Source organism: Rhamphochromis longiceps, linkage group LG7, assembly GCF_057381845.1.
Source record: "Rhamphochromis longiceps isolate RC_006_pf linkage group LG7, R_longiceps_female_GT1.1, whole genome shotgun sequence".
In the NCBI taxonomy this organism is placed as follows: Eukaryota; Metazoa; Chordata; class Actinopteri; order Cichliformes; family Cichlidae; genus Rhamphochromis; species Rhamphochromis longiceps.
This window is the reverse complement of record NC_140563.1, coordinates 16,258,739-16,286,320: the sequence shown is the minus strand read 5'-3', so window position 1 is coordinate 16,286,320 and position 27,582 is coordinate 16,258,739. Positions and strand designations below refer to the sequence as shown.

The following is a 27,582-nucleotide window of genomic DNA, read 5'->3' as shown; positions in this document are numbered from 1 at the left end:
GCACACCTTGCCAGCAGATAGAGAAGCGTGGCTGATGTGGGAGCAGCAGCGGCAGCAACAATGAAAATATATAAATAAATCAAAAAGAACCATTTCCTCAGATATAAATACCACTTTTATTGTCAGAAAATAGAAGTGCATTTATTTTTCCCCACTGCCTGCAACTGAGTGCTGCAGAAGAAAAGACCAGAAGGCTCCAGTGAGTCTGAAAACACACATAATAGTTCTCTCCTTGCATCTCTAAAGTAATAGAGACATTCCTAGAGTAATGATTTTAGAGGAGTAGATTGATCTCTTTTCTTTTTTATGTGGTAAACTTGATTGCACATGCTGTATAAGGGTCTTGCACATCCACAACATTTTTTGTGGGGGAAGGAGGTATTTATCGTTAATGATTAGAAAAACAATATATCAGGCCTGAAACGGATGTGTAGCGCCAGGATAAACTAATACTCCACGAGCACAGCTTTTAAAGAGTACCATCTTACAGCCCTACTTCCCTGTTAGAGACCCTTCAGGGAATAATATAAATAAGATTCACAGAGATATACATAATTTAACCAGATCCAGTTCAGGGAAGTCTATTTCTATCCTCTTTCGCCACTAAATCACTATGAATGAGGCAGAGGAAAGTATGGGTCAGCAGGCCTGTCAAGAGAAAGGACAGCATTAAGATAACACGAAGACCTGGTTGTGCCTTGAAAGTGTGCGCGTCTTATTTTTCTTTCTTTTTTTTTGTCATCATGTGATTGTCTGCCTTTGCGTGCACACGTGCTAAATCGGTGTTCAAATGCTCCTGATGGATAAGGCAAAAGGCTGGTGAGGGGGCGAGTGTTAACTCAGCCCCACGGGCCAAAAAGGCAGAGTTGTCATCCTGCTCACACGCTCTCCCTCACCCCCTCACGCCTCCAGTCCCACTGGTCAAGGACAGTGCAGCTGACGCAGCCTGAGGGGACAAACACACTCAGGTAACAAACCGGCGGTGCTGCATCACCTCCTCTTTAATCTGTCGCGTCCACAGCCTCGGCGACGTACACGTTTACAAGGTCTGCTTTTTGCTCTCAGTAAAAACAAAGTCAAGTGCAAACGAAAGTGCCACAGTGATTAAAAAATACGTTTTCTTCATCCATCACCAAAGTAACATTAGAAAAACTAGTGAACAAAAGGCCTTCATTCGATAAAAATGTAGAAATAATAAATTCAGTGTCACACAGTAAACAGTCCGCTGTGTTCTTTCAGTCTGTTTTGTAACTTTATCCACACACTCCCATCTGGCAGTGTTTTCAAGTCTGGAATGGGATAAAGTTGCATCTGATAAATAGGTATAACTGGCATGCAGTTTTGTATACAGTGCATTCTTCCTCTTCTCAGGCATCTCCCTCTCAAATCCATGAATGTGGTCCCTCACTTGATGTGGTTGCACCCCCTGCTGGCAGTAAGCCTGCAGTGCAGCTCTGAGGTCAGATAGCAGAGTTTCCGAGAGGGAACCAGAGCTCCTGATTGAGCAACTTTTCGTCCAGTTTTATGTTAGTTGCAGCCACAAAAGCCTTCTTGCTCTTTACTACCACTTCCAGGACTATCCCATTCAGCTGTGTGACCGAAGTGTACTCCACCTGTGAGTAGGAAGGAGACACTTTAGTTACCTAGCTTAAGATGTGGTTTTATAATTCTAAATAAGAGTTTATAAGAGGCTATAAATTTGTGGGAATATGATGGTTAGTGGGTCAAAGATCATGTTGTAAATCAGACTGCAGCAGCACAGAAGGAACTCTCATTATAATGAAATATATAAACACATTCATACATTTAGTTATAAGTCAGAGTGAGAACAATTTATCTGAAGAAGTATTCAAAACACAAAGCAAAAGAAAAACAAACTTTTTTTTTTCATCACAATTAACTGTACATGTGACAGCTAATGCATGATGACAAAATCCAGCTCAAGGGTTCAAGGATGCATCATCATATTAGGTGAAATTTGTGATTGTGGCTGTACTGCACAATTTCTTTTTTGTTGTTTTTTTAAACTAAGCACTTCAGTTTAGAAGTTTAAGTGAAAACAAATTACCCATGTGAAAGGCACGCAGACTAAAAGTATTAAGTACTATTAGCTGATTTTCCACTTGACGCTACTCAGTCGATCACATTTTTGGATTGCCTCAGATAGCTTGGAACCCCAGCCATATAGATATTAAAAAAAGCACCTGGTGCCACGTACTACCACCTAATGGAAAACCCAAAAACTTAGTGGAGCTGAGCCAAGCCAAGCCACTATGTACTAGTGGAAAAAGATTATAAATGTACAAGCTACCCTGTAATACAGCTAAGTACCAAAAGATGTCTTGACTGTGTCTAATCATGGATAGAGAGGAGGAATGATGGCACTACCAGTTCATTGAAGATGGGGTTGACATTATTGCGGACAATCTTTGTCTTCCTCTTGGAGCGCCTCCGAGGGTCTGGCCTCAGGTATGTGATAACATAGGCATCAGGGTTAGAACCGTTCGGGTGCTTCTGTTGAGGAGAGGCGAATGAACAGGAAGTCAGAGGAGAATGAGCACGTGCCACAAGTACACTCAGTCACATGATAGCAACTAATGCATTTTTGCAAACTGCTGAAGATTAAACTGAGCTTCAGAATGGGGACGAAAGGTGATTTAAGAGACTTTGAATGTGGGGTGGTTCTTGGTGCCTGATGGTAAATGACCTGGTTCTTATAAAGCACTTTTCTACTCTACCTCAAAACTCAAAGAACTTGCCTCATTCATACAAGCACTTTGTTTTATGGCTATCTAGCATTTACACTAGTTGTTTTCCGATGAATGGACCGGAAGGTTGGTGATTCGATCCACCATCCATCCAATTAGTAGATGACCGATTCTATCTCCCGAGCCACAGACAATCACTCAATCCAGACAGGAGTGTTTCAGAAACTGCTGATCTGCTTTTTCACCATGTCCTTCTCTATGGTTTATAGGGGAGGTTCCAAAAAGATAAAGAATCTAGTAAGCAGCAGTTCTTAGGACACAAATACCTGGTTGGTATAAGAGGAGAATAACCTCTGGTAGTTCATGATGGTGTAATGGACACGATCGAAGTAAGGATCCTACAGCTTAACACACTGTGACACAAAACTTAAATGATCTCAAACATTTTTCTTGAACGTGACAATGAGTTCACTGTACTCAAATGGCCTTCACAGGCGCCAGATCTCAGTGCAGTCGAGCACTTTCGGGATGAGAGATTCACAACATGAAAGTGGATCTGTGTGACACTATCATGTCAACAGGACCAAAATGTCTGAGGATTATTTCCAGCACCTTGTTGAATCTATGTCATGAAGAATTAAGGAATTCTGAAGGCAAGACGGTCCAACCTCATACTAGTATGACTAAGTTAATGAGGTGAACCTGATGTAGTATCCAGTGAGTATATATCTGATATAGAACCCTAACTATACATGCTTTACTCTTGCTAAATGCTGCGGGACAGTAATAAGAATAAATGAAACTCACAATGTTCTTCAGGTGTTTTATCATTACAGAGAGCTTGTAGTTGACGTAAGTAATGTAAAGCTGGACCTGAGGCTGCTCTTCTGCAACAGATAATCACACAAGTGCAATTAGATCACAGCAAAGGAATTTCTTATAAATAAACTAATATCACACTTTTCTCAATATACAACGCAATCAACGCTCACATTCACATATTTTTTCCATTGTTCTTACCTGCACATTTTGGACCTCGGTTATGTCCTGGACCATCCAGAAACAAGCTGCAGACAAATTCATTCTGCGGGTGGCAAATTGAGATACTTTTCAAGTTCAGCTCTAATGGGGAAAACAGCTAATCACAAAGGACTACTAAAGCAGGGAAGAAACTCACTCCTTTGCAAGGTCCTTCAAAAAGCTCTTTTAGGTATTTATTCAGCAGAGACATCTTCCTGCCTGGCGTGAATGACATCTGGTACCAGCTCGGAAACCTTGGAAGCAAAGGAGTGGAAGCGAAGTCATGCATCTAATTATGTAATTACTATGAGAACGAGCTGTGCAACAAAATATAATACATGAGAGCAGGATTTATGTTAATTTATTCACTCACTGTGGTAGTGTTGATTCAATAAAGTGTTTCTGCAGCTCCCTATGGATCAGCTCAAACTGTCCAAATGTTTTCTCACTGGTCAGAAACCCATCGTCAATGGTTATCCTTAGGTCATAGAGCTGCAAATCAAACACAACCAATTATTACATTAGATAGAGACTACAGGAACTGTGTTAAAAGCTTCCAGGGAGATTGTTTTAGTAGCTTAAATCACTGCTCATATGCAAACTCCTTTATTTTCACTGCATTTTTGCAAACACCTGAATCCTTGATCCTTGCTGTTATTTCTACTATAGACTGAATGTGACTAGAAGAAGAAGCACTTGACATCAGGACAGCTCTTCGGATCAAAGAGTAGTAAATGCTTACAAATACTCCTCACCCAACCCTTGGGAAAGACTTTATAAGCACAAGACTGCCTTCTGACAAGCTGTAAGTGACAGCAAACAATCAAAAAAAAAAAAAGTGTGAATTCGCTGTCACTTCCAAGTGTTTTATTGCCTCCTCCAGCTATTTGGGCCTAATAAACAGCCCTTTAGTGCATCAGGTAAAATCTATTTTATAATGGTTTGTTTTGTTACTGAGGCCAAAGTGCAGTTGCAGGCTTACCACATCTTTTCCCTTGGCAGAGTATCCCAAAATGACAGCTTCCTGAATGTTACTAGCAGGAGCAGGAGCACTCTCCCGGGGCAGGGTGCCCTTTGTCTTGGGTTGAGCAATGTTGTGTGCCAGGAAGTTAAACTTGACTGCAACACAGTCCATACTCTCCTTGATCTTCCTACCACAGGTGTAACACAAACAGCAGAAATTAAATGCAAGTTTGTTTATTTGCGGAAGGATTATATGTATTCTTAGGAAGACGTTGCCACACACGTCACATTACTTTGTAAAGAAGGAGGTGGCCTCCAGATCAGTATCGTGAGGTCTGAGGTTGTTCTGGACGTACTGCAAGTCATTAGAGTCCTTCAGTTCTGGCATTCCTGCATGTAGCATCTGGAAATATACACAATGGGTAGAAACCTGTTTTACGGGATGTTTTCCGTTCTCAGACAGAGTTAAAAAGGGACTGTAATGTTATTTAGTCTTACAAGCTCCAACAAGCTGAGTATGAGTGCAGAACGCTGTCTGATTATGTTGTAAGCCTCACAGCAGAGCTCCACGAAGCGATGCAAGCGTTGAGGCTTCTGCCCTCCACCAGTGATGAAGTGGTGCATCTCAGATGTAAAGATGAAGGGAGACCGGTCCCTATTATTGAGCAGGAAAATGTTTTTTGTTGCTCATACATAACAGCACTCTGTCCTTTTTCAAAATGCTGCTTTGCTTGACTTGCTGACTTGCCTTTTAACACCTCCAAACATCTGTGCATTGCCCATTATCTTCCCGAAGTCAATGTGGAACATGTGCCCACTTTTTTTCAGCATGATATTGTCATTGTGGCGGTCGCAGATGCCCAGGATGAAGGTAGCAACGCACCACCCGGCACACGAGTGCAGGAAGTTCATCACAGCCTGCATATAAACAGAAAGTGTTATGCACGAGAAAGATGGAGCAGTGACAGTGCATCGTTAAGAAAAGGCTTTTCAGATGGTCTTAACCTTCTCGTAGTCTTCCTTAGTTCTGTTAAACATGTGAAACCATTTCTCCAGAGTGTCCTCTCGGAGGCTTCCACCCAGACCCCACTCTTTATGAATCTTTGCCAGGGTCACTGCCTCTGGTATCACTTCCACCAGACCTGACAAGCATAAAATAACAAGCTTTGGAAAAACACAAATTCCCAGACTATTTATGGACGTTCAAAAGCACAAACAAATCTATCATACTGACCCCGAGCTTGGCCTGTAGAAATACACTTGTAGGTGATCATTTGTAGATCGAGTCCCTCTTGGAGCCACACTCTGTCCATCGCACGGACAATCTGAAGTACCAGCATGTCCTGACGCAGGTCATCTCCTGTCTGAACAACACGTTTAACTGAGATTTCCTTAGAGTGTCCTCTAATATTCAGAGCTATGTAATAGCAGTTTTGAAACAGATTTAATTTCCCTGGAAGACAACAAGCAAAAACACAGTGTGGATCGATCCAACTGCATATCATTACTCACCTTGCAGATAACATTGTAGTTCTTGGCCAGAGGGTCAATGCAGATAAATGGGATCCCCAGAGGAGCAGCAAATGAGCTGTGGACCTTACAGGCCTGGAAGTAACACATCAAAGAGTAAACACCTGAAATAAAACGTTGCTGTGTGTTTGCATTAAAAAAAAATACTGATATATGATGTGGTGGGTAACAATCTTACTTCTAGCTTCACTCCATTCACACAGACAGCAGGATCTAGTGGTAGGCAACAGCTGATCCCATCCTTAAAGAAGTCTTCAATTCTCCACCCTGTTTTTTTCAAAGTACTCTGCAGACAAAAGAGCAAAGCGGGAGAAAAAACACAAAAGAAAACAAAAAATTAAATGCATTTCTTGTACATCGACAGACACGATGATTACAAGGATTATAAGCCAGGAAGTGAATGCACCAATGAGTTAATTACGGACCTTACGACGAGCCTTGTCAGTACTGCGAATGCCACTAGCCACCTGTACGAGCACGGCCATCAGCTTGGTTTCGCGCTGCAGCTCCTCCCTCAGTGCTTGGCCGCAGCACTGCAGCAGGGCAGCGTGAATTTTACTGAACCAGCTCTGGTAGTGTTGGTCATTGCGGGCATCCTCCAGCAGCCTGACATTATATTCTAGCATGAGTTGTAAAGCTTTGCATGCATGATGTTGTCACTTACTGCCTAAAAGCATCATAGAGGTTGAACCTAAACACAGTGAGTCTAGAACTAAAAGAAATAAGGTCGACTGATAAGTGAAGCATCTTAACTGTGTGTGAAAGCCAGTGAAGATTTGCTTTGTTAACACACACTAGAATACAAAGGCAGTTTCCTAAATTTCACCTCTTTTAGCGTGCACAAAATGTACTTCTTTATATATTTCTGTGATCATATTCAATGATATCAGCTCTAAAAATAGCAGCTGCATTTTTATACCAGCTGGTATCTTTAGATCTCTTATTGGGAGGCCCATTATGCAGTGGGCGGTGCACAGTGTCAAGAGAGAAGAGTTAGCGGGAAATCCTGCAGTTCCTCGTATGTTATGGAAAAACTAGTTTAAGTCATGTCACACAACCCTTTACAGTAAGAAAGACATAGCTTCTATTTGTACTATTCAATGAATTCAGGGGGAAGAAAATGACTTGGAGTAAGATTTCAATTTGATAAGTTTTTATGGACTTGTTCTTATGTGATCACTATTTGATCACAAAATCGAGTAGAGTGAAAAACTGTAATAAATAAATCAATATTTTATCAGTAAAGACAGAAGTCTTTCAGCTTTTTTCATGTTAATATGGCAATAAACATTTTCACCTGAATTAAATGCCAGTAGTTTTAGTATTATTCCTCATCAGTTTAGTGTCTGACTCACCAGAAGAGCTGCTGAGCGATGCGTATGTTCCTAAGTGATCTCTCCAACAGCAGCATTACCAGGGGTCCATCCAATTTCCACTCATTCTTCAGTGCCTGCAGGAAATGATCACTCATCAATCACACATCAAACTACTGAGCGTGCAAAGTGTGCCACCAGTTGTCCAATTTATCATCTGAAAAATTTAACTACTTCAACATCATATTTTTTTTGAGATCTCCTTTGAAAGGTTTGAATGTGTGTTAGTTTGCTCACCTGGACCAGCTGTGGTAAATACACCTCCAGATCCCCATCTGGTATCTGCTCAAAGTACTGAACGGCTGTCTGTCGTACAGTCTGATCATGAAAGCTGGAAGTGAGATCAGTGGGAAAGGGTTCAGATCATTTTTGTTTTAAATGAATGAAACATTAACCAGATATCCATCAGTTTCTATTACAAAAGTTCTTTAGTGTTTATTGTCTTGAATTATGCGCTGTGCTTCATTTATGATGATAATGTAGGTGGCCAGGAATATTAAGAAGATTAAAGAAATGATATTCCAGATCCAGGACGATCAGTGTTAGGCTAAAGGAAGCCAGAACCAAAGACTACGCTGACCTTGTTTTAGGGTACCCAGTTATTACCTTGTGTTAGTTGAACTGATAACTACTTTCATATGTTGTATAAATTTTTTGGTCAGCTTTTCTAAGTGACAGCACTTTATTTTTGCATGTAAACGCTGTACCTGTCGCTAAGCAGGAAAAGGGCTTCCTCAGGTAGATAGATAGCCCAGTTCTCCAGTATGGTATAGATTTCTGTCAGGTTTTCAGGATACCAGTGGGAAACTCCGCCCAGCAGCAGGTGGAGGAACGTACTTTGTTTGTCGCTGCTGTGACGTTTCGTCCACAGGAAAGCTTTCTCATTCTCTGTAAGACTGGTGAAAGAAAAATTATTTTAGGAATGTGTTGCTTGACAACAAAACCCTGGAAGCAATCTTGAAGAATTACTGAGAACTCGTAGTCCAAGGTATTTCTGACTAGTCCTGTTCTCAAATGACTCAGGAATTAAGTCATTCTACTCACAAGCAGAGACAATGCTTCTTTGAAACCTCCAGCATTTTCTTTTGCAGTTCCTCACAAGCCTGTGTGAACAATATTGACCCAGGGAGTGCAATGGGCCTCTTATACTCCCACTCAACCTGGTCTTGAAACTGAAGCTGAGGGAAAAGGTAGGAAGATAAAGAGTCAAGGAATGTGGTGTCGTTTTGCTTTTTGATCAACAGAGGGCAGAGCTGTCCAGTATTACTTACCTGCATTATCACCCCAGTGGCTTGTCTGTGGCTGTCAAAGAGGGCAGCGGACGGAGGAAAAGACAGCTCAGCCAAAGTAGACATACAGAGCAAGACGGTGCCTGTTACGAGAGTCCTGCACACAGAGAGAGAGAATACACTTATTGCAACAGAACTACACTGAGCTTGTAAAAACACAACCAGCCTTTAAACACATGCAATGCAAAGCAATTTGAAAACTGTTCTTGCACAGTGACATGTTTCCATCTGTTGTTTTGAGTCTTTAAAGTATTAAAAGAATGAAGCACTTTCATTTTAATGCGTGAAAACAAACACAGAGATAGTGGAACTGGGGTTTCCTCAGTTAACACCAATACATGATTTAATTCACAGTTGCATATACTCGCCAGTCACTTTATTAGGAACACCTGTCCAACTCCTCATCACTGCAAATATCTCATCAGCCAATTAGGTTTAGATTTTTACAGCTAAAATAGCGCTGTTCTGCTTGAGGTTTCTTCCTGTTAAAAGGGAGTTTTTCCTACCCACTGTCTCCAAGTGCTCGTAAAGTCCAATGAGTGTGCATATGAATTTTAAACCAATCCAAATAGACACAAAAACTTTATAGGTGCTATAGAGATGTAAGCTTTAATGACAACTTACCTATCGCTGTAAAGAGGTAGTATAGCCCATGATAAAAGCTCAGCAGTTTTGCCTTTCTTGGAGCCCTTGAGGCGAAAAGTGAGCATGGACTCATAGGGAAGCTGATTTATTGAAACAGGGAATACTATCCTAAAAACAAAGAACATATAGGTTATATATTATTCATTTACACGCGTTGTTTGTCTTGCAATTATTTTACATTATCGTACTTTAGACCGGTTGTAAATGAAGAAAGAGGAAGTTGGACGTGACAAAATAAAATTTATACTTATGGGCACTATCTAAATCTTACATGCGGTTACACTGGATTGTGTTTCCGTGTGACAAGGCAGTGCTGATATTTTCACAAACTCCACTGTCGCAGAGCTTCCTTCCGACGTACGTCAGCTCACACGAAATAGAGAACGACTCGTAACTAAAAGAAGAGGAACAATAAAGCTGGGAAGAATCCAGTGAATATCAACGGTGTGGTTAACATTCATGCTTGAGCGCGTGAATTGAGTTTGTGCATGCATATATAAATATATAAAAATACAATAACCACACACGTACATGTCTACCCAGATGGGCTGTAGTTTGTAGAGAGCAGCAACTTTGAGCTGGAGGATGTCGCGGTTGTGGTCTATGTCACAGATTTGCAAGCTGCTCGTTACCTTCGGGGCACTGAAGTCTGACTGGAAGTTTTCAAAAAACACCTGCAGCAGCTTTTGCAGCGCCTCGTGGAGCATGAGCATGGCTGGAGCACAGATAATAAACATCACTTAAGAGAGTCCAACTTTTTAGTAGAACCTTTACAGCAAAATTTGATAGCTGAAACATTTAATAATGATCGTCATTGCTTTATGTAGATGTATCAATAACAGGTGTAGTATACCAGAATTGTAGTTTGCTCTCTTTTTCCTTTGGCATTGATAAAATGCAAAACATGGCACTGAAGCAGTGTTAGTAAAGAGTAGTGTACATATAGCACCATGTTTGTGCGCCAGAGGCAAAACTGATATGTCTGACAGTGGTCTTCCAAAAATTGTAAATATTTAAATAACAAATATGTTTTTCAAGTTTTTGAGCATATTGAGCATGTTGTTACAAAACTAAAAATTCATAACCATGTAGGTTGGTGGGCAAGTTTGTGTTGGGAGCTCGGTTTCATATCACACTTCTTTCTTCACTCTGATCCAATCATCTTCTTGTCTGTCACATATAGTAAAAGCTATTTCCTGCTCTTTAAAACTCTGCTATTTTATCATTCTGCCTTTAACACCATTATTTCCAGGATCTTTTACCCACTACATGCCTCATCCTGTCTGTTATACAGACACTTCTACTATTGACACTAATCTGCTCTCTTTTTTTTGATTGGAGTCCAGTCACCAACGCTTCAATGAGTAAATAACTTGTTTCACTTTCAAATAGATTCTCCTTATGGAAATAAACCTGACGCCCAAAATAATCTAAAAAACTTCTTTGCTGTCCAGCAACAACAAAAAGTTTACAGTAAATATACACCACACACAACCACACACGTACCAGTATAGATACTCACCATCTGCACACTCACTTATCTCTTCATGACTCTGCAACACAAAAAATGAAACATCTGTCATTTTTAATGTGAACAGGCATTTTTTGCAGGTTTTTAAAGGTACAAGAAAAACGATGAGATTGAGGCCAATTTTGCAGGTTAGTGTGATACTAACTTCTATTTATACTGATGGTTCTGTTTCTGTGATATAACCTACCAGAGGTCTTGGGTTAATCCTGTTGAGGTTGCCAATGGCATCCTCCAGTTCTTGGCACGTGACACCACACAGAAGGTTGCTGATGGTCCGAGCACGGCTCACAATAACACCAATATTCACCCCAGACTGCAGACCATAATAAGACGAGACACAAATGAGGAGAAATATTGGACAACCATGTATTGAGAAAGAAAATCCACTAGCTGCTTTTATTTATTTATTTATTTTACTGACCTTATTACTGAAGAGCTCTTTTGCCTCTCTACAGTAGGTGTTGAGCACACTCTGAAGACTCAGCCTGAGAGGGGAGGAAAAAGTGGAAACAAAGTGGTAGTAAAACCAGCTCTCTTCATGTTTTCTGCAAACAGACACCATCTGACTGTCTCGCCATCAAATAGCTGTCATTGTTAATGAAACTACTCCTCAAAGCTGGTGGTATGCAGTGCTGCTGGTTGTCTTACTTGCTGGTGTTGAAGACGAAAGCAGAAGCAAGGAACCGGAACAGCTGGCATGCAGTGTTGTCATCCACAGCCTTAAAGGGGGCGACATAGATCGGAATGTTGGATTTTTATGGTTATGGTGTCGCTCATATGTGGACAACTTCCATAAATAATATCCAATATGTAGCTTATATAAAACATTTAACTAATTACACGACAGTGAACATGCATATTTTGTCTTTTATGCATTTAAATCTAAGCGCACATCGGGTTCACCTTTATTCTGTTTACGTCTTCACGCTAAATGCCACCAGTCATGGCGTCATGTTTACACAGAGCAAAGTCAAGAGCTCAGGGTGGAGATTTTTACAGCTACAATAGTTCTCACGATAACAAACCGGCCAGGGAACGGGAAGAGTTGTACATTGTTTCAAGACTTGGGACGAAGCGAAAGGATCCTTTCTGTAAGAGGAAATGGAAAAGGACCTTGAGCCACTCACATCTCTGGCCAGTCCACGTTTGATGCTGTTGATGTTTACCAGTCGGACGGGGACTTCTAGATTAAGCTTGTAGTAGATCTGAATTGTCTCGTGCATGCCGAGCAGCTCTTCACTAAAGGCAGACCAAAAAAAGAGTGCATGGGGCGCATTACACCACATTAAACGATGCAGGTTTAAGAGGACGTCATGAGCTTTTGCAGTAAAATCTAGCAATAAACTTACTTCTGGAGAACCTCCTCGGAGTCGCACAGTTTTAATACGCAATGCTCAGATTGGTCAGGAGGGATGTCTAGAAGCTGGGAGATGTCCTCGATCAGACTCTTCACTGTCCTGTTCACTGGATAAAAGATTAGACTTCAGAGACACCACACATGCCAACATATGAAGAAACTTATGAAGCATTTATAGATATTACCTACAAATGACCCTGTTCAGCACAGTTTCCTGGGTTGCGAGGTTGGGTAATAGCTGCTTACTTGACTGCTGATAAGTCTGTTAACACTTTATGCCAATTTTACCACTTATTTATTTTTTTAAGTTAGAAATATCAATAATGCATAATTTCTAAAACAGACTACGAGTAACAAGCAACATTTTATGATCATTTTTCCTGTTTTAAATTCATTTAACTGCCACAGAAACCAAAAGACGGAGGAAGAAACAAATGTTGTTAAGTTGTCTGCAGATACTTAAGGACAGACAAAAAGCAAGAAAATTGATTTGTGGTTAAACTTTGCAACAGAAAATATTATTACATTTGTGTTAGACCTCATTTTCAGTAAAGACCTCAGAAAGATGCTTAGCCCACGTTTCTGCCCAAATACCATGTGTGATGGCTGCACTGTCATCTCAGAGTCAGTGCATGATGACAGAAGAAGCTTTGCAGTGAATTCAGTGATGGGTTTTAAACATTTGAATGTACAAATTGCACTATTGTAGCCACTTTTAAAGGATTTCTCTCTCTCCAGTATTTTGTGACATTGGATGGGAGCTGCTGCTAGCTAACAGAAGCAAGTGAACTGGTATATATACAAATGTTACCTGAGGTGGGAATGGGGATCTGGTTTTGGTCCCACACCACACTGATAGTCACCTCGACCTGCTGCAGCAGAGCACGGTTGATGTCCAGCAGTCGACCGCATACCAAACCGGAGTTGTAAAGACTTTCTGTGTGCTTGTATTTTGACATTAAGCTGCCAGAGACAGTGAAGAAAAACAGGTTGCAAAATTCCAAATGAAAGTATGATTGCGATTAGAAACCAACTGGAACTACAGAGGAGCCGTCCAGTAGCAAAACAATTGACAGTAAATACACAGCATATAAGATTTAAAGTCCAGTGACTAATTTTGTTTGCCTGATTTCTGTCATAGTAAAGGAGAATATTGTAAACAAAAGCATTTTATAGTCATTTCATTTCCACACAAGTTGTTTTTATGGTCATTTTCATACCTGGCAGTTGCAGCAGAAAACGAAACCATTGTCTTGGTGCTGCCCTCCGGAGTGTCTATGAGTGTGATGGCCCATATATCCTGATGAGGAAAAGAATACAAGAGACACTCTTCAGTCTTCTCTCTGTATTTTGGGTTTCGATCTTGAACATTAAGGAGCTTTTTGTCTACAATGAGTATTGGAGATGCTCACTTGGTTGCATACGGTCTTGGAGCGAGTCAGTCTTTGAAGAGGCTCGCTGAAATCACAAGAAACCTGCTTTTTGAGTCCCGGCCTGGGAGGAGGAGGAGGAGGAGGAAGTCGAAGGACCTTTTCTCCTCTCAAACATTCACTGGGAAGCCTACATCTTTGTAGATTAGGAGATCTTGGGGGTACTGGGGGGCGACCAATGGTGCTCTGCTGGTTGGTATTTCCAGGACCTCCGATCTCAAAATTCCAGATATCATTTCCAGGTTTAGGCTGGGTTAAAGTGGGGGATTCTGGGATGTCGTACAAATTAGGCCCATCATTTTGTGATAGGTCATCAATGCTCTCATACAGGTGTATTGCTTCTAGATCGTCCCTCAAAGGCATGGGGAGATCGGTGTCGCTCGCATCTTCTCTGTGGAGTGTTTCAGCTGAGCTTTCCATTGCATTTTATTCATGTAAACAAGTTTTTCTGGATGCTGGTGTTTCACACTCCGCACGGCCTTCATTCACAGCATGGCAGAACAGAAAAAACCTATGTGGTGGTATTATTAATAATGACAAGTTAGGATACTTGATGACTTACATTAGAAAATGCGAATTGTTGAAGGTAGGGCGGGTTTTATGAGCAGAGTCTAACTGAATCTGAAGGTTCAGGCTGGTGTAATTATTAACAAGCTTTCAAATCTTAACAGGAAATCCAACAGAGCACACCAATAAGCCCACAACAATGCCTTGTTATATATCAGTGACACCACAAATAACACATTATGACTTAAATTCTATTTTTAGACAGTATAAAGCTGAACAGCAGGGATTTTTGAATTTAAATCAAACTCAAATCTAGCCTGGTACTTTTTCATATCACGTAGTGTTTTCCCTTCATGTCACAGAAGGTCCTCTATAGTAAAATGTTAAGAGTAGCTGTGAATAACAAGATTTATCTTTTGCAAATTCACGGGTATATTTTTGTGAGCTTACCGTAAAAGCTCTGATGTCCGGCGTGTATCCTGTTCAAGGTGAAAGCTTGAATGAAGCCAAGCCCAGCCAGTTAGACCTGTAAGAAATCTGGAAAGGTTTGCTAGCTCCTCCCACTGTTCCTCCTCTTCCCTCTCCCGCGTCACAAAGTTGCCCTCTGCTGGACAAAACTGTGTATTACATATGTGTGCGTGTGCTGTTGTTGTACAGGTGAACTAATTCCAGTTAGTTCTTAGTCTTACATTAAAATTTGAAAACACAAAACAATCTTGACTTTTCATTGTATGTTTCAAATGCTGATTAGATTTAATTTGCGTGTGTGTTTTTCACGAGTTAACCAATGGAAAACCATATGTGACATTAATTTTCAAAGCAGCATCACTTCTGACTTTACTGTATGTGTGTCAAAATGTTTTAAACGTGATCATAAACATGGATAAACACGTCTGTCCAGTTCAACTAACACACTGGAATACACTGAATACACTCCTCATGGAGGAATGCTATTGAGCAAGTTGAGATACGCGATCACTGTGTTTCAGTGGGTCACAAAGACTTGAAAGGAGCGAGAACGACATGCATGTTCAGGTAGTCCCCAGGTAGCACATAAGGTAAGAATACATATAAGAAAGAAAAACGCACATATGTTAAAATGCGTCGCTGTAGTATCCTTTAATCAGCCGCCTTTTCAGTTCAGTTTGAGGCACGTAAATATTTACTGTACTGTACATACAGATTTGCTGGATCTTACATGCCACGGCGACATTTGTTTTTGCGTCTTTCTGTGGGAATGAAAGCAGAGGCACGGCACTGAATGTGTCACACAGGTGCGCAGCACAGACGGCTGCTATAAAAAGGACGATGGGGCAGGAAGAAATGCATCCGAACCACACAACTCCCCATATTTCACCAGTACCCAGCAAACCTGTATTTCCTGGTTACTATTCACTCATCCCTTTGGTTGTGCTCATACTGATTGGATGTATAGTGGCAGTGGTAAAAATGTTTATTTACTTCTGCACAATTCACTTTCAAAATGATGTCTTACACATCTATTATAATTGCACTTCTGTTTGGCTTGTGCTTCTCTTTAGGTTGTTTATATCAGAAGAAAAATGAGGTAACTCCTGAAGTTGAAGCATCATCTTGAGCTCGGTTTGGGCTCTTTTATGTTCAGGTTTCTCTTTCTCTTTTTTTCAGATTGGATGATTTGCGGCATAGGTTGATTCCTTTGTACAGCTACGACCCTGCAGAGGAACAGGAAGACTGGGGTGATGCTGGCAGGGAGGATGAGGATGCGGAGCTCAATGTAGGCTCATTCTTCTAGTAGATTCAGATGAGTTAGAACGAGACTTTATATGTTTGTTTTGATTTTCATTTATGTACTGTCACCATTAAGAATCTTTGAGTTCAGTATTAAAGCTTCTGTTTCCAATTGGCAGCCACCCAAAAGAAAGTTGACAAAGTATGGGACAAAAGAGCTCAAGTAGATTGAGTCCAATAAACTCGACTGGTTGTTATGTAGCACTTTTCTGCTCTACTTGAGGACTCAAACCACTTTATACTACAAACCTCATTCATTAAAACAGCATTTTTTTCTATGCGGATGTGCTTTCTAACATTCACACTCTAATAAACGCATCAGAAGGAACTTAAGGATCTTTCTTAAGGAGTCTTTTAAGGACAATGGAACACCCAGTGATTTGAACCACAAACCTACACACTGGTAGACAACCCACACTATCTCCAGAACCACAGGCACCCTAAACTGGGTGGAAATAGATAGCCACAGAATGAAAGGGACACCATTAATACAAATACAATATTTCCATCTATCTAAGTACTTATGATGGCATGTTGGAGATTTAGAAACATGCCCAAGCGCTCCTTGGCATGCAGGGATTGAACCACCAACCTCCTGATTAGTAGATAACATTCACTACAAATACAGGGCCTTTTAAAACTACACCTGTCCATGTTAATTGGTAAATTTCTATAATCAGTCACATACAACAGCTCTTGTATCATTTGTTACCATGTTAGCATCTTGCTAACAATTTGAACTGTAAGTTATTCTTCAGCTGTACTTTTTCTGCAGCTAGCGGCGTCTGTCATTTATTGTCTACTGATTTGCTTTGACTGGTTAATACTTCTATTTGAATCTGTTTGAACTGTGCATGTGCTCCCTTTCTCATTCTTGGGCTAACTATTTCTGCCCATTACTTTTGTGTGGGCTGTGATCCATGAGGTAGCATGGGTTGTCTACCAGTTCCAAGGTTGGTGGGTTAAATCCTTAGCTGCTCCAGTATCTTCCAAAGAATCCATGGGAAAGATACTGAACTGCAAAGTCCTCCTGATGTACTCATTTGAGTGTGAACATTAGATAGAAAATGCGTAAGCGTAGGGAAACAATTACTATTGTGGATGAGGCTTATAGTATAAAGTTCTTTAAGTGTTTAAGCAGAGTAGAAAAGTGCTATATAAGAACCAACTAAATTTGATTTGTACTTTAAAATGTCACCTTCAGTACCCCTGTGTATGATTCACTGAAGTACATCACCAGTCACATAAGTTTTAACACTTCGATTACATATTTTCAACTTCACACTCGTACCCTCATTTCCTGTCATACACGTGGGTGGTAGTGACCATTTCAGCTTATGTAGAATTTGATTTTCTTCACAGGAACCTTTGTACAAGAAGGCACAGCTCACCATTTCCTCTGGCTACGCAACATGATCACAAATTTCAGAAGAAACTCATTTAGGCAAATAAATCTTTATTTGCTGTACATGCTGCACAGCAGCAGCTTGTTGCCTGGATTCAAAGTGTATATAGAGGTTGTGGTTGAAACGTGACTTAAAGCAAACACCAGATGGCAATGTAACACTGCCTTTTTTCTTTCTTTTTACCTCAGCTGAAATTATTTTTTTAATAGGCTGCACAGAGTTTTATTTTAAAGGACAAAGCAAATGTTCTTCTTTTGCAATAAACTGGAAGTTTTAAGTTTGAAAGGTGTTTGTGTGAATTCGTGTGTTTCTTCTTTCACATGTGTGCGCAATGACATTTTAAAGACACACCTGTTTCTGATTAGCAATCAGAAGCTGGCGTTTTAAGGTTGCTTGAGTGGACACGTTCTCACGTTTGGTGGGATTTTACAGACAAAGATGGGATCGCAAAGAAAGACCAGGTGAACAGCACATGCATGCAAATAACTAAGAACCATAAATGCCTTTAATTGAAATATTATTTCAGTATGTATTGTTTTGGTGTGAATTCACATTAGTCTGGGTATCCATCTGTTTAGTCCATGCTGCTTCTTGATCTCCATCCTGCTGGTCTCAGCTGCGATCCTCCCAGCACTGGCTCTAGATAGCCTGCTGTGCTACTACTGTCCTCTGCAGCAGAAAAGCAAGCCCTGCCCCCAAACCACCAGCCAGTGTATGCCCGACCAGCGCTGCGCCATCTCCACAGGCAACTATGGCTTCTTCCACATCTTGTCTTCTCAGGGCTGTGTGGACAGTAAACTCTGTGGCTCCCATAAAGTCATCTCTTACCAGGGAGTCAAATACAATGTCAGCTACACATGCTGCTGTAAAAATCAGTGTAACATCCTGCCCAAATCTGACAGCAATCTGAAGAAGCTACTGGATTTGATTGCATTAAAGGTTGATCATGTCGGGAACACAGATGGTCTTAAGGAAGAGCCTTTGGATTCATGTCCAAATAACACAAGAACAACAATACCTGTCACTGATGCATAGGTACCTGTATTGTTGAAGACTGGGGAGAGTCCTGTTAGCCACTGGCACTTAAATCTTCAGAAGATGAAAGGCATTCAGTCAAATGTCAGTCATAACTTTAAAAAAAGTTTGTATATATTTAAAAAAAAAAAAAGTATGATGTATTGTGTGACTTGTATTTATGCGCCAGAGAGATGGACTTGTCAACCATCTTTCTGTAATCCCTATTTCCATATACATGTGTTTAAAAAATAAAAGCGCTGGCATGATCAAGCTTCTGTTGGTGTAGCTGCTCTGTGTGAATTTAACAAGCAGGTATAATCGAAGGTGTGGCCTGTACAGCTGGAGTCAGTGATGAGATTGGAGTTCAGCAGGAGAAGCTCTGAAATGTTTTGGCTGGACTTAAAATCTCTTAAATGAGGTGAGACTGTGCGAAGAAGTCTGGTGAGGAACTTTGTCGCATGGAGTCACACAAACCACCTGCAACTCAACACCTCAAAGACTAAGGAACTGGTTGTGGACTTCGGGAGGTCCAGAGAAGGTCCACTGCCGGTTCAGATAGAGGGGGAGGAGGTGGTCAACAAGTACAAGTACCTCGGGCTGTGGGTGGACAATAAACTGGACTGGTCATGCAACACAGAGCACCTGTATAAAAAAGCCCAAAGCCGACTGTACTTCCTCAGGAGGCTGAGGTCTTTTAACATCTGCAGGAAGCTCCTGAGGATGTTTTACCAGTCGGTGGTTGCTGGAGTACTTTTCTATGCTGTGGTGTGCTGGGGGAGCAGCACAGCAAAGAAGGACTCATCCAGGCTGGAGAAACTGACCAGGAGGGCTAGCTCTGTGGTCGGCATGAAGCTGGACACTCTGGTGACAGTGGCAGAGAAAAGGACATTAAAGAAACTGATGGACATTATGGACAATGCTGGGCATCCTCTGCACACGGCCATAAACAATCAGAAGAGTCTGTTCAGTGACAGGTTGCTTCTCCCAAAGACAAGAACTAACAGACTTAAAAACTCCTTTGTCCCACACGCCATCAAACTGTTTAACTCCTCTCTGGAGGGGAGAGGGAGGGGAAACAGGAGGACAAAGGAGGGGGGAACAACTAAGCTGTAGTGCCTCTTCACCTCACTGTGCAATACTTTTGTTAATAGTCAATGGTGCAATAGACCTCAATACTTGAAATGTGCAATTCACTTGTATTTTTATTTTTTATTCCTATTTATTCTATTTATCCCCTTCGTATATTTTATTTATATTTGTCTCTGTATTTGTGTGTGTGTGTGTGTGTATATGTTACTCTGTAACTTCTGTCGGTGCTGTGCTTTTGGAAAGCGAATTTCCCAGAGGAACCCACCCGAGGGATTAATAAAGTTTTATCTTATCTTATCTTAAGCTTCACGCTAAAATTGTTCCTGCATTTTATCGTCAATGCTGGAAGTAGTCTGAATGTGATTATCAGAGGAAATCCTTCACACCAATACAAGAAATGGTGAAATTTCATACTTACTGCACAGCTGTACAAGTTGACCGGTTTTAAAGATGATAGCTGTGAAGATGTTGTTCATCTGTTTAATATAATGGATTTAAATGGCACTCACTTTGTTTCATGAATGAAAATAATAGCACAGAAAAATTCAGCAGCAATGTTTCTTTCCAGTAATTACGACCCATTATGACATTTTATCTGTGAGCTATTTAACGTGGTAAATATAGTATCTAAATTCAGCCTTTACCAAACAATAGAAACTTGCAGCTAACTAACATGTAAATTCGGCTAAGGGGCCAGTGACTTATGAATCCTGTCACTTTCACTTTTCAGCCTCTTACCAGGTGCTTCACTCTGCACAGCATTACAGTTTGTTGGGAAAAAATGGCTTCTATGAAACTGTGGAAAGATGTTGGTACTGAGGTTTTCAATTTGTTTTTCGGTTGGTTTTTTTGGGTTTGTTTTTTTTTTTAGCACTTTGAGTATCAGAGTACCAGTTTTTCATCAGTCCACTTATTTACTGCAGGTGGTGCTGGAGCTCATCCCAGGCGGGTGGGGGGTGTACACCCTGAACAGGCCACCAGTCTGTTGCAGGGTTAACACAGAGAGACGGATAACCACACATTCTCACATTCACACACCTGCAGCCAATTTGCAGTCACCTGTTAACCTAATGAGCTTGTCCTTGAGCTGTGTGAGGAAGCTAGAGTGCCTGGAGAAAGTTCACTGTGTTGACCAGAGTCACTCTGGAGACAAGTGTCGTTTAGTCCAGTTATATTTAGGGGAAGGAGACATTTCTGCAGCTGAGAGACTTCCACTAACTGGTTGGTTTGCATAAAATAAATCTAATTTTTGAATGGCTTTGCAACCCAGACAGAAAAATGCAGTTGATTTATTGATTTAGTGAAATAACTATTTAAAATCTCTTTTTACCAGTGGCCTTTCGGTGTAGATTGCAAAAACTAAACCACTGTGGCACTAAGTATGTGTTTTACCCAAAGTTTAACAGATGCTTCTCTTTTCTTTGCAGCCTGAGCATGTTGAAGCTCCTGCATATCACTGGTTTGTGGCTTCACTTCCTCCTTCCCTCTGTGCTCTGTGACAACTTGCTTTGCTTCTACAGCCCCATGCTGGAGAAAGACAAGACACCCGAATTTGTTGTGACAGAGTGCCCTCCCAGTAAGGTGTGCTTTATGGCAGATGGCCGCTACGGCAACCACAGCGTCCTGTCAGCCAGGGGTTGCATGGCAAAAAAAGACTGCAGCCAGAAGCAAAAAGTCCACTTCAAGGGGACAACCTACACCGTGAGCTACAGCTGCTGTGATCAGCCGCACTGTAACTCGTGCCTGAACATCGCACTGGAACCCCTCTGTCTCACTTTAGCACTTGTAACAGTGTGGGTGATGGTCGGTGATGGTTTGTGAATACAGACATTTTGATGAACATGCTCAGAGGACTTGCTGCAGCCTGAGCCTGGAGTAAGGCTGAAGGTCTGCAGTGATGTGGTGAACACCCAGTCTGAAGACACTGAGGTGTGCACTCTGGTGAAAGAGAGATTTTTATCATAAATGTCTTATTAAATTTGGCTACATATCCAAGACATACACCACCTCTTGCCCATCATCATCAGCCAGGTTCCAGCCCACTACAACGGTTGGATCAATGGCTTATTTTCTTTAAACAGGTGCTTTGTTTTTATAGGTCTCTGAATAAATAAATAGTTGAATAAATTATCAAATTTGATTCCTTTTGAATGTTTCCCACACTCTTCTGTCACATACAAAGTCACACAGATATGGGGCAAGGATGGTTATGTTCTGTATTTTTCTTATTGTCATAATTTTACAGAAAATCAAAACAATTAACTGCTTCCTGCTCTCACGTGTCAGTTTCCAGGGATTTCTTTATCCCATTGAGTTCTATCACTGAATTAAGTAAACATTTAGGAGCCGCTCACTGGCTTGCATCTTTCTTTACTACTGATATGTACACAATAGATAATTTAGATTCAGCCATACATGGCTTTAAATCTTTGTTGGGATCTGAGAGTGAGAGACACAAATGGGCAAAGGAGAGAAAGTCTAAAGCAAATAAAGTCCAGGCTTATTTTGCAGGAATGAAAGAGAGCAGCTGAAGCAATGTGTACAGTATGAGGTTTGGACAGTTCTTTATTTCCCTTTATAAGGCTGCTGGGTCTCCCCATAGTGGATATACATATATATACAGGAGATTGCTATACTGAAGTTACACTGAGGGCAGAGGGTCCATATTACACAGACTTCAAAAAACAACACTAATAGAGCCTCACCTCCAGGTATCAGAAATCAGCAGAGAGAGGATGGGGTGGGGGGGAAACAGCACAAGAGAAGAGGGAAGTGAAGGGAGAGGGGAGATGATGCAGTCCGAGAGCCTGACTCGACTGCCTAATAACTTAACACTAGAAAAAACATACAGATTTCACGCACAGTGCATCTTAAATAGGTCACGTGAAGAACCATTTACCATAAATATCTGTATTTTTCGGGAACCAACATATATAAAAAAATGATTAAAAAAAACAAAAACAATTGCTGTTCAGTCTTTATTTTTCTTTTTTCTCTCTCCATATTTTCTCCTTTCCGTCGTCTGCAAATCGTTCTTTTGCTTCTTCTTCGTGTGGAGCCAGGGCTTTTCTCGCCCCGCCCCGATGTGGATAAACGAGGAAAAGGAAACAGAACCCAGCACAAACCGACCCTCCCCACCCCGCCCCCTTAAAAGCATATGAATTAGTATAAAACGAACGAACAAATGAACAGAACACCACAGTCAACTCATCACAAAAAAGAACCCACAGACACACAGAACAGCAAGAACACAGTACTTTTTTTTTTCCTTTTTCTTTTCCTTTTTTCTTTTTTTTCTTTTCTTCTTAGGGCTTGATCACCATCACTCCTCCTAATGGTCAGCATCATCATTGCAGTCGTTCTTTCCGGGTGTACTTGTTGGCAGCGGTGGAGCGGTCCTCCCACCCGGTGGCTCAGTGGAACTGGGAGGCTGCTCTCCAATCGGCTGGTCAGTTCAGCAGTGATATATTATCTCTCAATTTCACAGTGTGGCAGGAAAAGAAGGGAGAAGGTGAAGAAGGGGTAGAGGGAGGGGGCTGGGACCCAGAGGGAAGGGTAGAGCAGGTGGGAATGGGAATCGGAGGAACCACAGCAACAATTACAAAACAACTAGAAATTCCGACCATCCCATGGGAACAAGTAAACAAAACAGCCTCTTCACTCCTTCCTTCTGAGTTTCAATCCAGCCGACCCATGGGTTTGGGAAGGCCTTGATTGGCTGGAGCGTAAACTGATTGGATGTTCCGTGTTTGTGGCAGAGGGGTCGGTAAAGATGGGCGAGGGAACTCTAAGGCTGACTGGAATCCACTGGATGGGTCTCAACAGGATGAGAATAAGGATGGTGTGTGGCAGGTCGATGTGTGGTTGGCACGTCAGAGGATGAAATCCCTACTCGCTGGGTTCAAGCACGGCGCTGCAGTGCCCGCCTCTTGCGGCTGTAGTAGTGACGCATGCCGGTCTGTCTGGCAAAGTTCATCATGTAGTTCTGTTTACGTGTGCTGCAGGGATACAAAGACAGTAAAAAAAAAAAAAAAACACAGAGGGAGGGAAAGAGGAGGGGGTGTGAACGTTAGCGACAGAGTAAAGAGCTGCTGCAAAAATCACACATTCCCATGCACGCACTTGAAACCATGCACTCACACGCACAAATGGCCGAATGCAGCTTCCGCACTCTCTCACATCCGGAGTCATGCTGGCTATTTTTTTTTTAAGTCACGTTTCAACCACAACCTCAAACACTCAACGCTTGCATGGATCCCACAGCTCAGAGAATGGGTGGCGCTACTCGATTTCATTACACTCTGCACAAATGAGAGGCAGCTAGATGGTGAATATGGCACTACAATTAGCTACATGTATCCATCGACTAGACCAAATGTAACACGACAAGACAGAAGACACAGGAGTCTACAGACACACTAAAACATACTAGGGAGAAACTCTGACACTGAGTGTTTGAGGTCAGAGGAAACAAAATAATAAGAATTTTAAAAAATAATGTAAAAAAAGCCATAAAGTGCAGGGTGGTGAGTGGGAACGGGTGGTTTTAAATCTAAGTAACAGAGAAAAGCTGCAGTAGATCATTCTTGCTTAGCCTGTTCATTGCCTCTTCCATCCAGCAGGGCGGTGCCAGTGAGCCAGGAGTGCAGCCAGGGCAGGCAGGGGGGGCCTCTGCGAAGCAGGGGGGAAGGGAGGGGGGCAGGAAGGATAGGGCGAGGTAGGTAGATGGTGCCAGTGGGTGTGATGGTTGATGCTGTACAGGCGAATGGTAGCGATGTGTGTGTTTGAGAGCACGTGTGCATGCTGGTGTGTTTCTGACTTGTGGTCAGAAACCAGAAAGAAGTGAGGAGGAAGCTCCTGGCTCAGAGTTACATGTCGTCGTCCTCGGACAGACGGACAGAAAACCATGAGTGAAAAAAAAAAAGGATGGAGGGCTATCGCGACAGTCGATCCGTTAAAGCCATGCAAGGACGGAGGAGTCTAATGAAACTCTGGTCAACTGTGAGTTCATTTGAGGATAAGGATGTGAGATGCCCTGCACTGCGACTGATGCTGATGTGAATGAATGGAAGAAAAGATACATCGTCATTCACTGCTGAGGCTTGTGTGATAATAAATAAACTACAGCAAACAGTAATCTTTTTCAGGTCTGCTTGTGAATCAGCAGCCGTGTCAAAAAACACTACAGCAGCCTGTAGTTGAGGTGGCAGCAAGAACAAAACAGACAGATACAAGTATAGTGATGGATTACATCACACATATACACACAAACACACTACCATTGACATCTGTGCATGTAAATTGTTACATTTAAATGCCGCAGTGATTGCATATTCAAATCATAGCCGCTTTATTTGGAACCTTTGTGACCTTGTGTCGAACCATTTATAAAAAAATAAAAAATGCATGTCAGCAGAAAATTTACCAGCACTGTTCAAGATTTGTTTATCCATCCATCCACTGAATTTTCATGGATATTGGTGTACTTCCTGTGTTAAGAGCTGTCTTTTAAAAACTGTGTGTTGGATCATTTTATCAGTCAGCCTCCAGCTGAACACTGTGAGCAGCTGACCTGCCCTTTGACCTGCCTGTAGGGGCTTACGTGTTGGAGAAGGCATGGAGATGACCATGGTGGTGATGGCGAGGGCTGCGGTGTGTATGTGAAATCAAGGGTGTCTGCGGTGTAATAGGGAGAACAAAAGGAGCTGGGAGGAGGATGAGGGAGGGGGCTGCATTCAGGAAGAGGCGGAGAACTTACCTGACACTACAGCCATGCCAGAGGGAGCAGAATACAGAAGAGAGCAGAGGTTAGAGCGCGAGAGGGGAGAGGCAGTAGGAAGGGACTGCTGTCTCGTAGAAAGGTCTGGGAGGGTATGAGCCCCAGCCTGGGGAGGCGAGGGGCCCAAAGTGGGGAGAAGGGAGGAAGAGAGGAAGGCAGAAAGATAGTCAGAGGTTCAAGGAAGAAACAAGAAAGTGTGGGAAAGACAGAGAGAGTGAGGAAGGAAACAAAAAACATGAAAGAAAATGGAGAACAAAAGAGTAGGCAGAACAAGCGAGGAAACAGTAGAAAGATGTAAGATGGAGATATAACCAAAGGCAGAGGTAAAGAAAGAGAGCAAGATACACAGCAGTAATCCATCCATTGTATGCCAAAAATGTAAGACAAACAGGGAAAGAAAGGGGAAATACGGGAAGAAAGGAAAAGAGGAGGAGGAAGATGCGGAAGTACGGTAGGAATATAAATGTGGCACAAGCAAAAGGAGCGAGCATGACCGCATGATCGAAGGCATCGGTGACGTGAGGGGAGCAAGGAGGCAGGGAGGAAAAGCGTGTGAAGCAAAAGAAAAAGATTGAGCAGGAGGATTGAGAGGAGAATGTGCGAAGGAGTGGTGAACAGAGAGAAATAAACAACAGAGCAAAATGTGAGGATCGCGGTCACTCCTTTCAGCAGACACTGTTGAAACCAAGCGAGTGCAAAGGAGGGAGTGGGACAGGTCGCGGCCATGTAGACCAGGGACAGCTCAGGTTAGGCATAAATGTGTGTGTCTGTATGAGTCATTATTTGCGTTTGTGTGCAACTTTGCATAATCTAGAAACCACATGGCTGTTGTATGTACCATCTGAAATGCTTTGGTTACACATCTGAATGACCAATCAGCACCTGCATGTGAGGGAATTTAAGCAATTTCCCAGAACAACATGCAGAGAATGTATTGAACATGCTTAACAATGTGCTATAGACCATGTTCATGATATCTTCAGTGCCCTGCAGAATCTCCACTTCTCCATAAAAAAAAAAAAGCCTGTCATTAGATTTAAACGCTGGAATCGACTTCCGCTTTGATAAAACAGACTCATCCAGGTTATGAGCTACAATGTAACACACATGTAGAAAATGGGAATGAAAGACAGAGAAAAACAATCAGTGAAAAGGTTCAGTATCCACAAGTTCAGTGAAATCAAATTTAAGAACAGCGCATTACCTAAAAGAAAGAAATACAGTAATGTCGTTTTTAGATGAAATGGATGTGACACCTAAAAACAAAGAAGACTGGTCAGACTGTGATTTCACAGTGGAACAAAAAGACACTTTTTAATAGATGTGAAGTGGCCATCACACTTTCCTTTGTTTTACATGGAAGACAAGAATGATCCTGTTCTCCATCTGTACCACATGTGAATTATTTCAGTTGCATTTTTTTATAGAGTGCCATTCACAACAAGAATCATCTCAGAACCACAGACCGTGTTAAAGACGGATGTAGCTGCACTGAAAGTAGTTTGCAGAGTCCTGCTCACTTTAAAGCCTTGAGCTGAGCATTGTGTTCCTAGCCCGCAAGGTAGCGGCTTGCCAACTTCAAGCTAGCCATGCAATGATGCAAACCCCATCGTATTTTCTAGTGTCCCTTAGGTCAGACCATAATTTACAAACAAGCATCATATATTAAAGAAGACTAGTGATAAAAGCACAAACACAGAGAGCAGCTGTACTGGTGAACTCACTGGCAACCTAGCTAGTACTGGGTTGGATCCTCTTTGGACTTCAGAACTGCCTTAATTCTACATAGCATAGATTTAACAATGGGTCTATACTGACATGACAACATCACACATTTGCTGCACATTTACCAGCTGCATATCCATGATGCAAATCTTCCATTCCATGTGGTGACTGTGGAGGCCATGTAAGTACAGTTTGAGATGATGTGAGCTCTGTGACATAGCATGCTATACTGGTGGAAGCAGCGATTAGAAGATTGGTCCACTCTGGTCATAAAGGGATGGTCGTGATCAGCCAAATACTCAGGTAGGCTGTGGAATTTAAATAATGCTTAATTGATACCAGGAGGCACAAAATGCCAAGAAAATATCTCCCACACCATGACAGCACCGCCATCATATAAGGCAGGATGTATCCATACATTCGTGTTGTCTAAGTGAAATTCT

General features: G+C 41.8%; 5 protein-coding genes across 8 annotated transcripts in view; 3 read left to right on the top strand and 2 right to left on the bottom strand.

Moving 5' to 3' along the window:
* Positions 1-104: 104 nt before the first annotated feature.
* pik3c2g (phosphatidylinositol-4-phosphate 3-kinase catalytic subunit type 2 gamma) lies at positions 105-14,910 on the bottom strand. Its single transcript, XM_085412522.1, has 33 exons — positions 14,804-14,910; positions 13,829-14,357; positions 13,637-13,716; positions 13,228-13,379; positions 12,409-12,523; positions 12,187-12,298; positions 11,708-11,778; positions 11,481-11,544; positions 11,247-11,372; positions 11,051-11,081; positions 10,060-10,243; positions 9,800-9,922; positions 9,508-9,636; positions 8,866-8,980; positions 8,639-8,772; positions 8,302-8,490; positions 7,832-7,925; positions 7,577-7,671; positions 6,647-6,827; positions 6,400-6,507; positions 6,204-6,296; positions 5,926-6,055; positions 5,697-5,833; positions 5,440-5,609; positions 5,190-5,346; positions 4,985-5,094; positions 4,711-4,879; positions 4,102-4,220; positions 3,886-3,982; positions 3,729-3,792; positions 3,516-3,595; positions 2,389-2,514; positions 105-1,613 (listed from the first exon to the last, which is right to left on the bottom strand). The coding sequence occupies exons 2-33, from the start codon at positions 14,264-14,266 to the stop codon at positions 1,461-1,463; spliced, it is 4,146 nt and encodes a 1,381-aa protein (XP_085268648.1). The 5' UTR covers positions 14,267-14,357; positions 14,804-14,910; the 3' UTR covers positions 105-1,460.
* Positions 14,911-15,304: 394 nt separating this feature from the next.
* On the top strand, positions 15,305-17,814 carry LOC146665083 (uncharacterized). 2 transcript variants are annotated; one of them, XM_085411089.1, is made up of 5 exons: positions 15,305-15,411; positions 15,536-15,796; positions 15,895-15,920; positions 16,001-16,109; positions 17,486-17,814. In XM_085411089.1, exons 2-5 carry the CDS (start codon positions 15,662-15,664, stop codon positions 17,537-17,539), a joined length of 324 nt encoding a protein of 107 aa, XP_085267215.1. In that variant the 5' UTR covers positions 15,305-15,411; positions 15,536-15,661; the 3' UTR covers positions 17,540-17,814. The 2 variants fall into 2 exon arrangements, with proteins under 2 accessions (XP_085267215.1, XP_085267216.1); XM_085411090.1 differs by having other exon boundaries at positions 15,317-15,411; positions 15,598-15,796.
* Positions 17,815-17,967: 153 nt separating this feature from the next.
* LOC146665082 (protein Bouncer-like) lies at positions 17,968-18,724 on the top strand. Its single transcript, XM_085412908.1, has 2 exons — positions 17,968-17,990; positions 18,087-18,724. Exons 1-2 carry the CDS (start codon positions 17,968-17,970, stop codon positions 18,562-18,564), a joined length of 501 nt encoding a protein of 166 aa, XP_085269034.1. The 3' UTR covers positions 18,565-18,724.
* Positions 18,725-20,995: 2,271 nt separating this feature from the next.
* LOC146665081 (protein Bouncer-like) lies at positions 20,996-21,632 on the top strand. The gene has a single exon (XM_085411088.1). It carries the CDS (start codon positions 21,070-21,072, stop codon positions 21,454-21,456), a length of 387 nt encoding a protein of 128 aa, XP_085267214.1. The 5' UTR covers positions 20,996-21,069; the 3' UTR covers positions 21,457-21,632.
* A 1,522-nt stretch (positions 21,633-23,154) lies between these two features.
* reln (reelin) overlaps positions 23,155-27,582 on the bottom strand; it is a 103,559-nt gene continuing 99,131 nt past the window's right edge. For 2 of the 3 annotated variants that reach the window (XM_085412519.1, XM_085412520.1), the window contains exon 64: positions 23,155-23,633. In XM_085412519.1, the coding sequence (XP_085268645.1) occupies positions 23,537-23,633 (97 nt within the window). In that variant the 3' untranslated portion in view covers positions 23,155-23,536. The other variant, XM_085412521.1, reaches the window with a different exon arrangement.

Bases quoted from the DNA above. Each gene is read 5' to 3' on its own strand.
- pik3c2g (XM_085412522.1), bottom strand. From the start codon at position 14,266: ATGGAAAGCTCAGCTGAAACACTCCACAGAGAAGATGCGAGCGACACC. The intron at 5,347-5,439 runs GCAAGTCAGCAA...GCTCAATAATAG, and splicing joins ATGTTTGGAGGTGTTAAAAG to GGACCGGTCTCCCTTCATCT. The intron at 3,793-3,885 runs GTGAGTTTCTTC...TGCCACCCGCAG, and splicing joins TTGAAGGACCTTGCAAAGGA to AATGAATTTGTCTGCAGCTT.
- LOC146665083 (XM_085411089.1), top strand. From the start codon at position 15,662: ATGGGGCAGGAAGAAATGCATCCGAACCACACAACTCCCCATATTTCA. The intron at 15,921-16,000 runs GTAACTCCTGAA...TCTTTTTTTCAG, and splicing joins TATATCAGAAGAAAAATGAG to ATTGGATGATTTGCGGCATA. The intron at 16,110-17,485 runs GTAGGCTCATTC...TTTTCTTCACAG, and splicing joins ATGAGGATGCGGAGCTCAAT to GAACCTTTGTACAAGAAGGC.
- LOC146665082 (XM_085412908.1), top strand. From the start codon at position 17,968: ATGGGATCGCAAAGAAAGACCAG. The intron at 17,991-18,086 runs GTGAACAGCACA...AATTCACATTAG, and splicing joins GGATCGCAAAGAAAGACCAG to TCTGGGTATCCATCTGTTTA.
- LOC146665081 (XM_085411088.1), top strand. From the start codon at position 21,070: ATGTTGAAGCTCCTGCATATCACTGGTTTGTGGCTTCACTTCCTCCTT.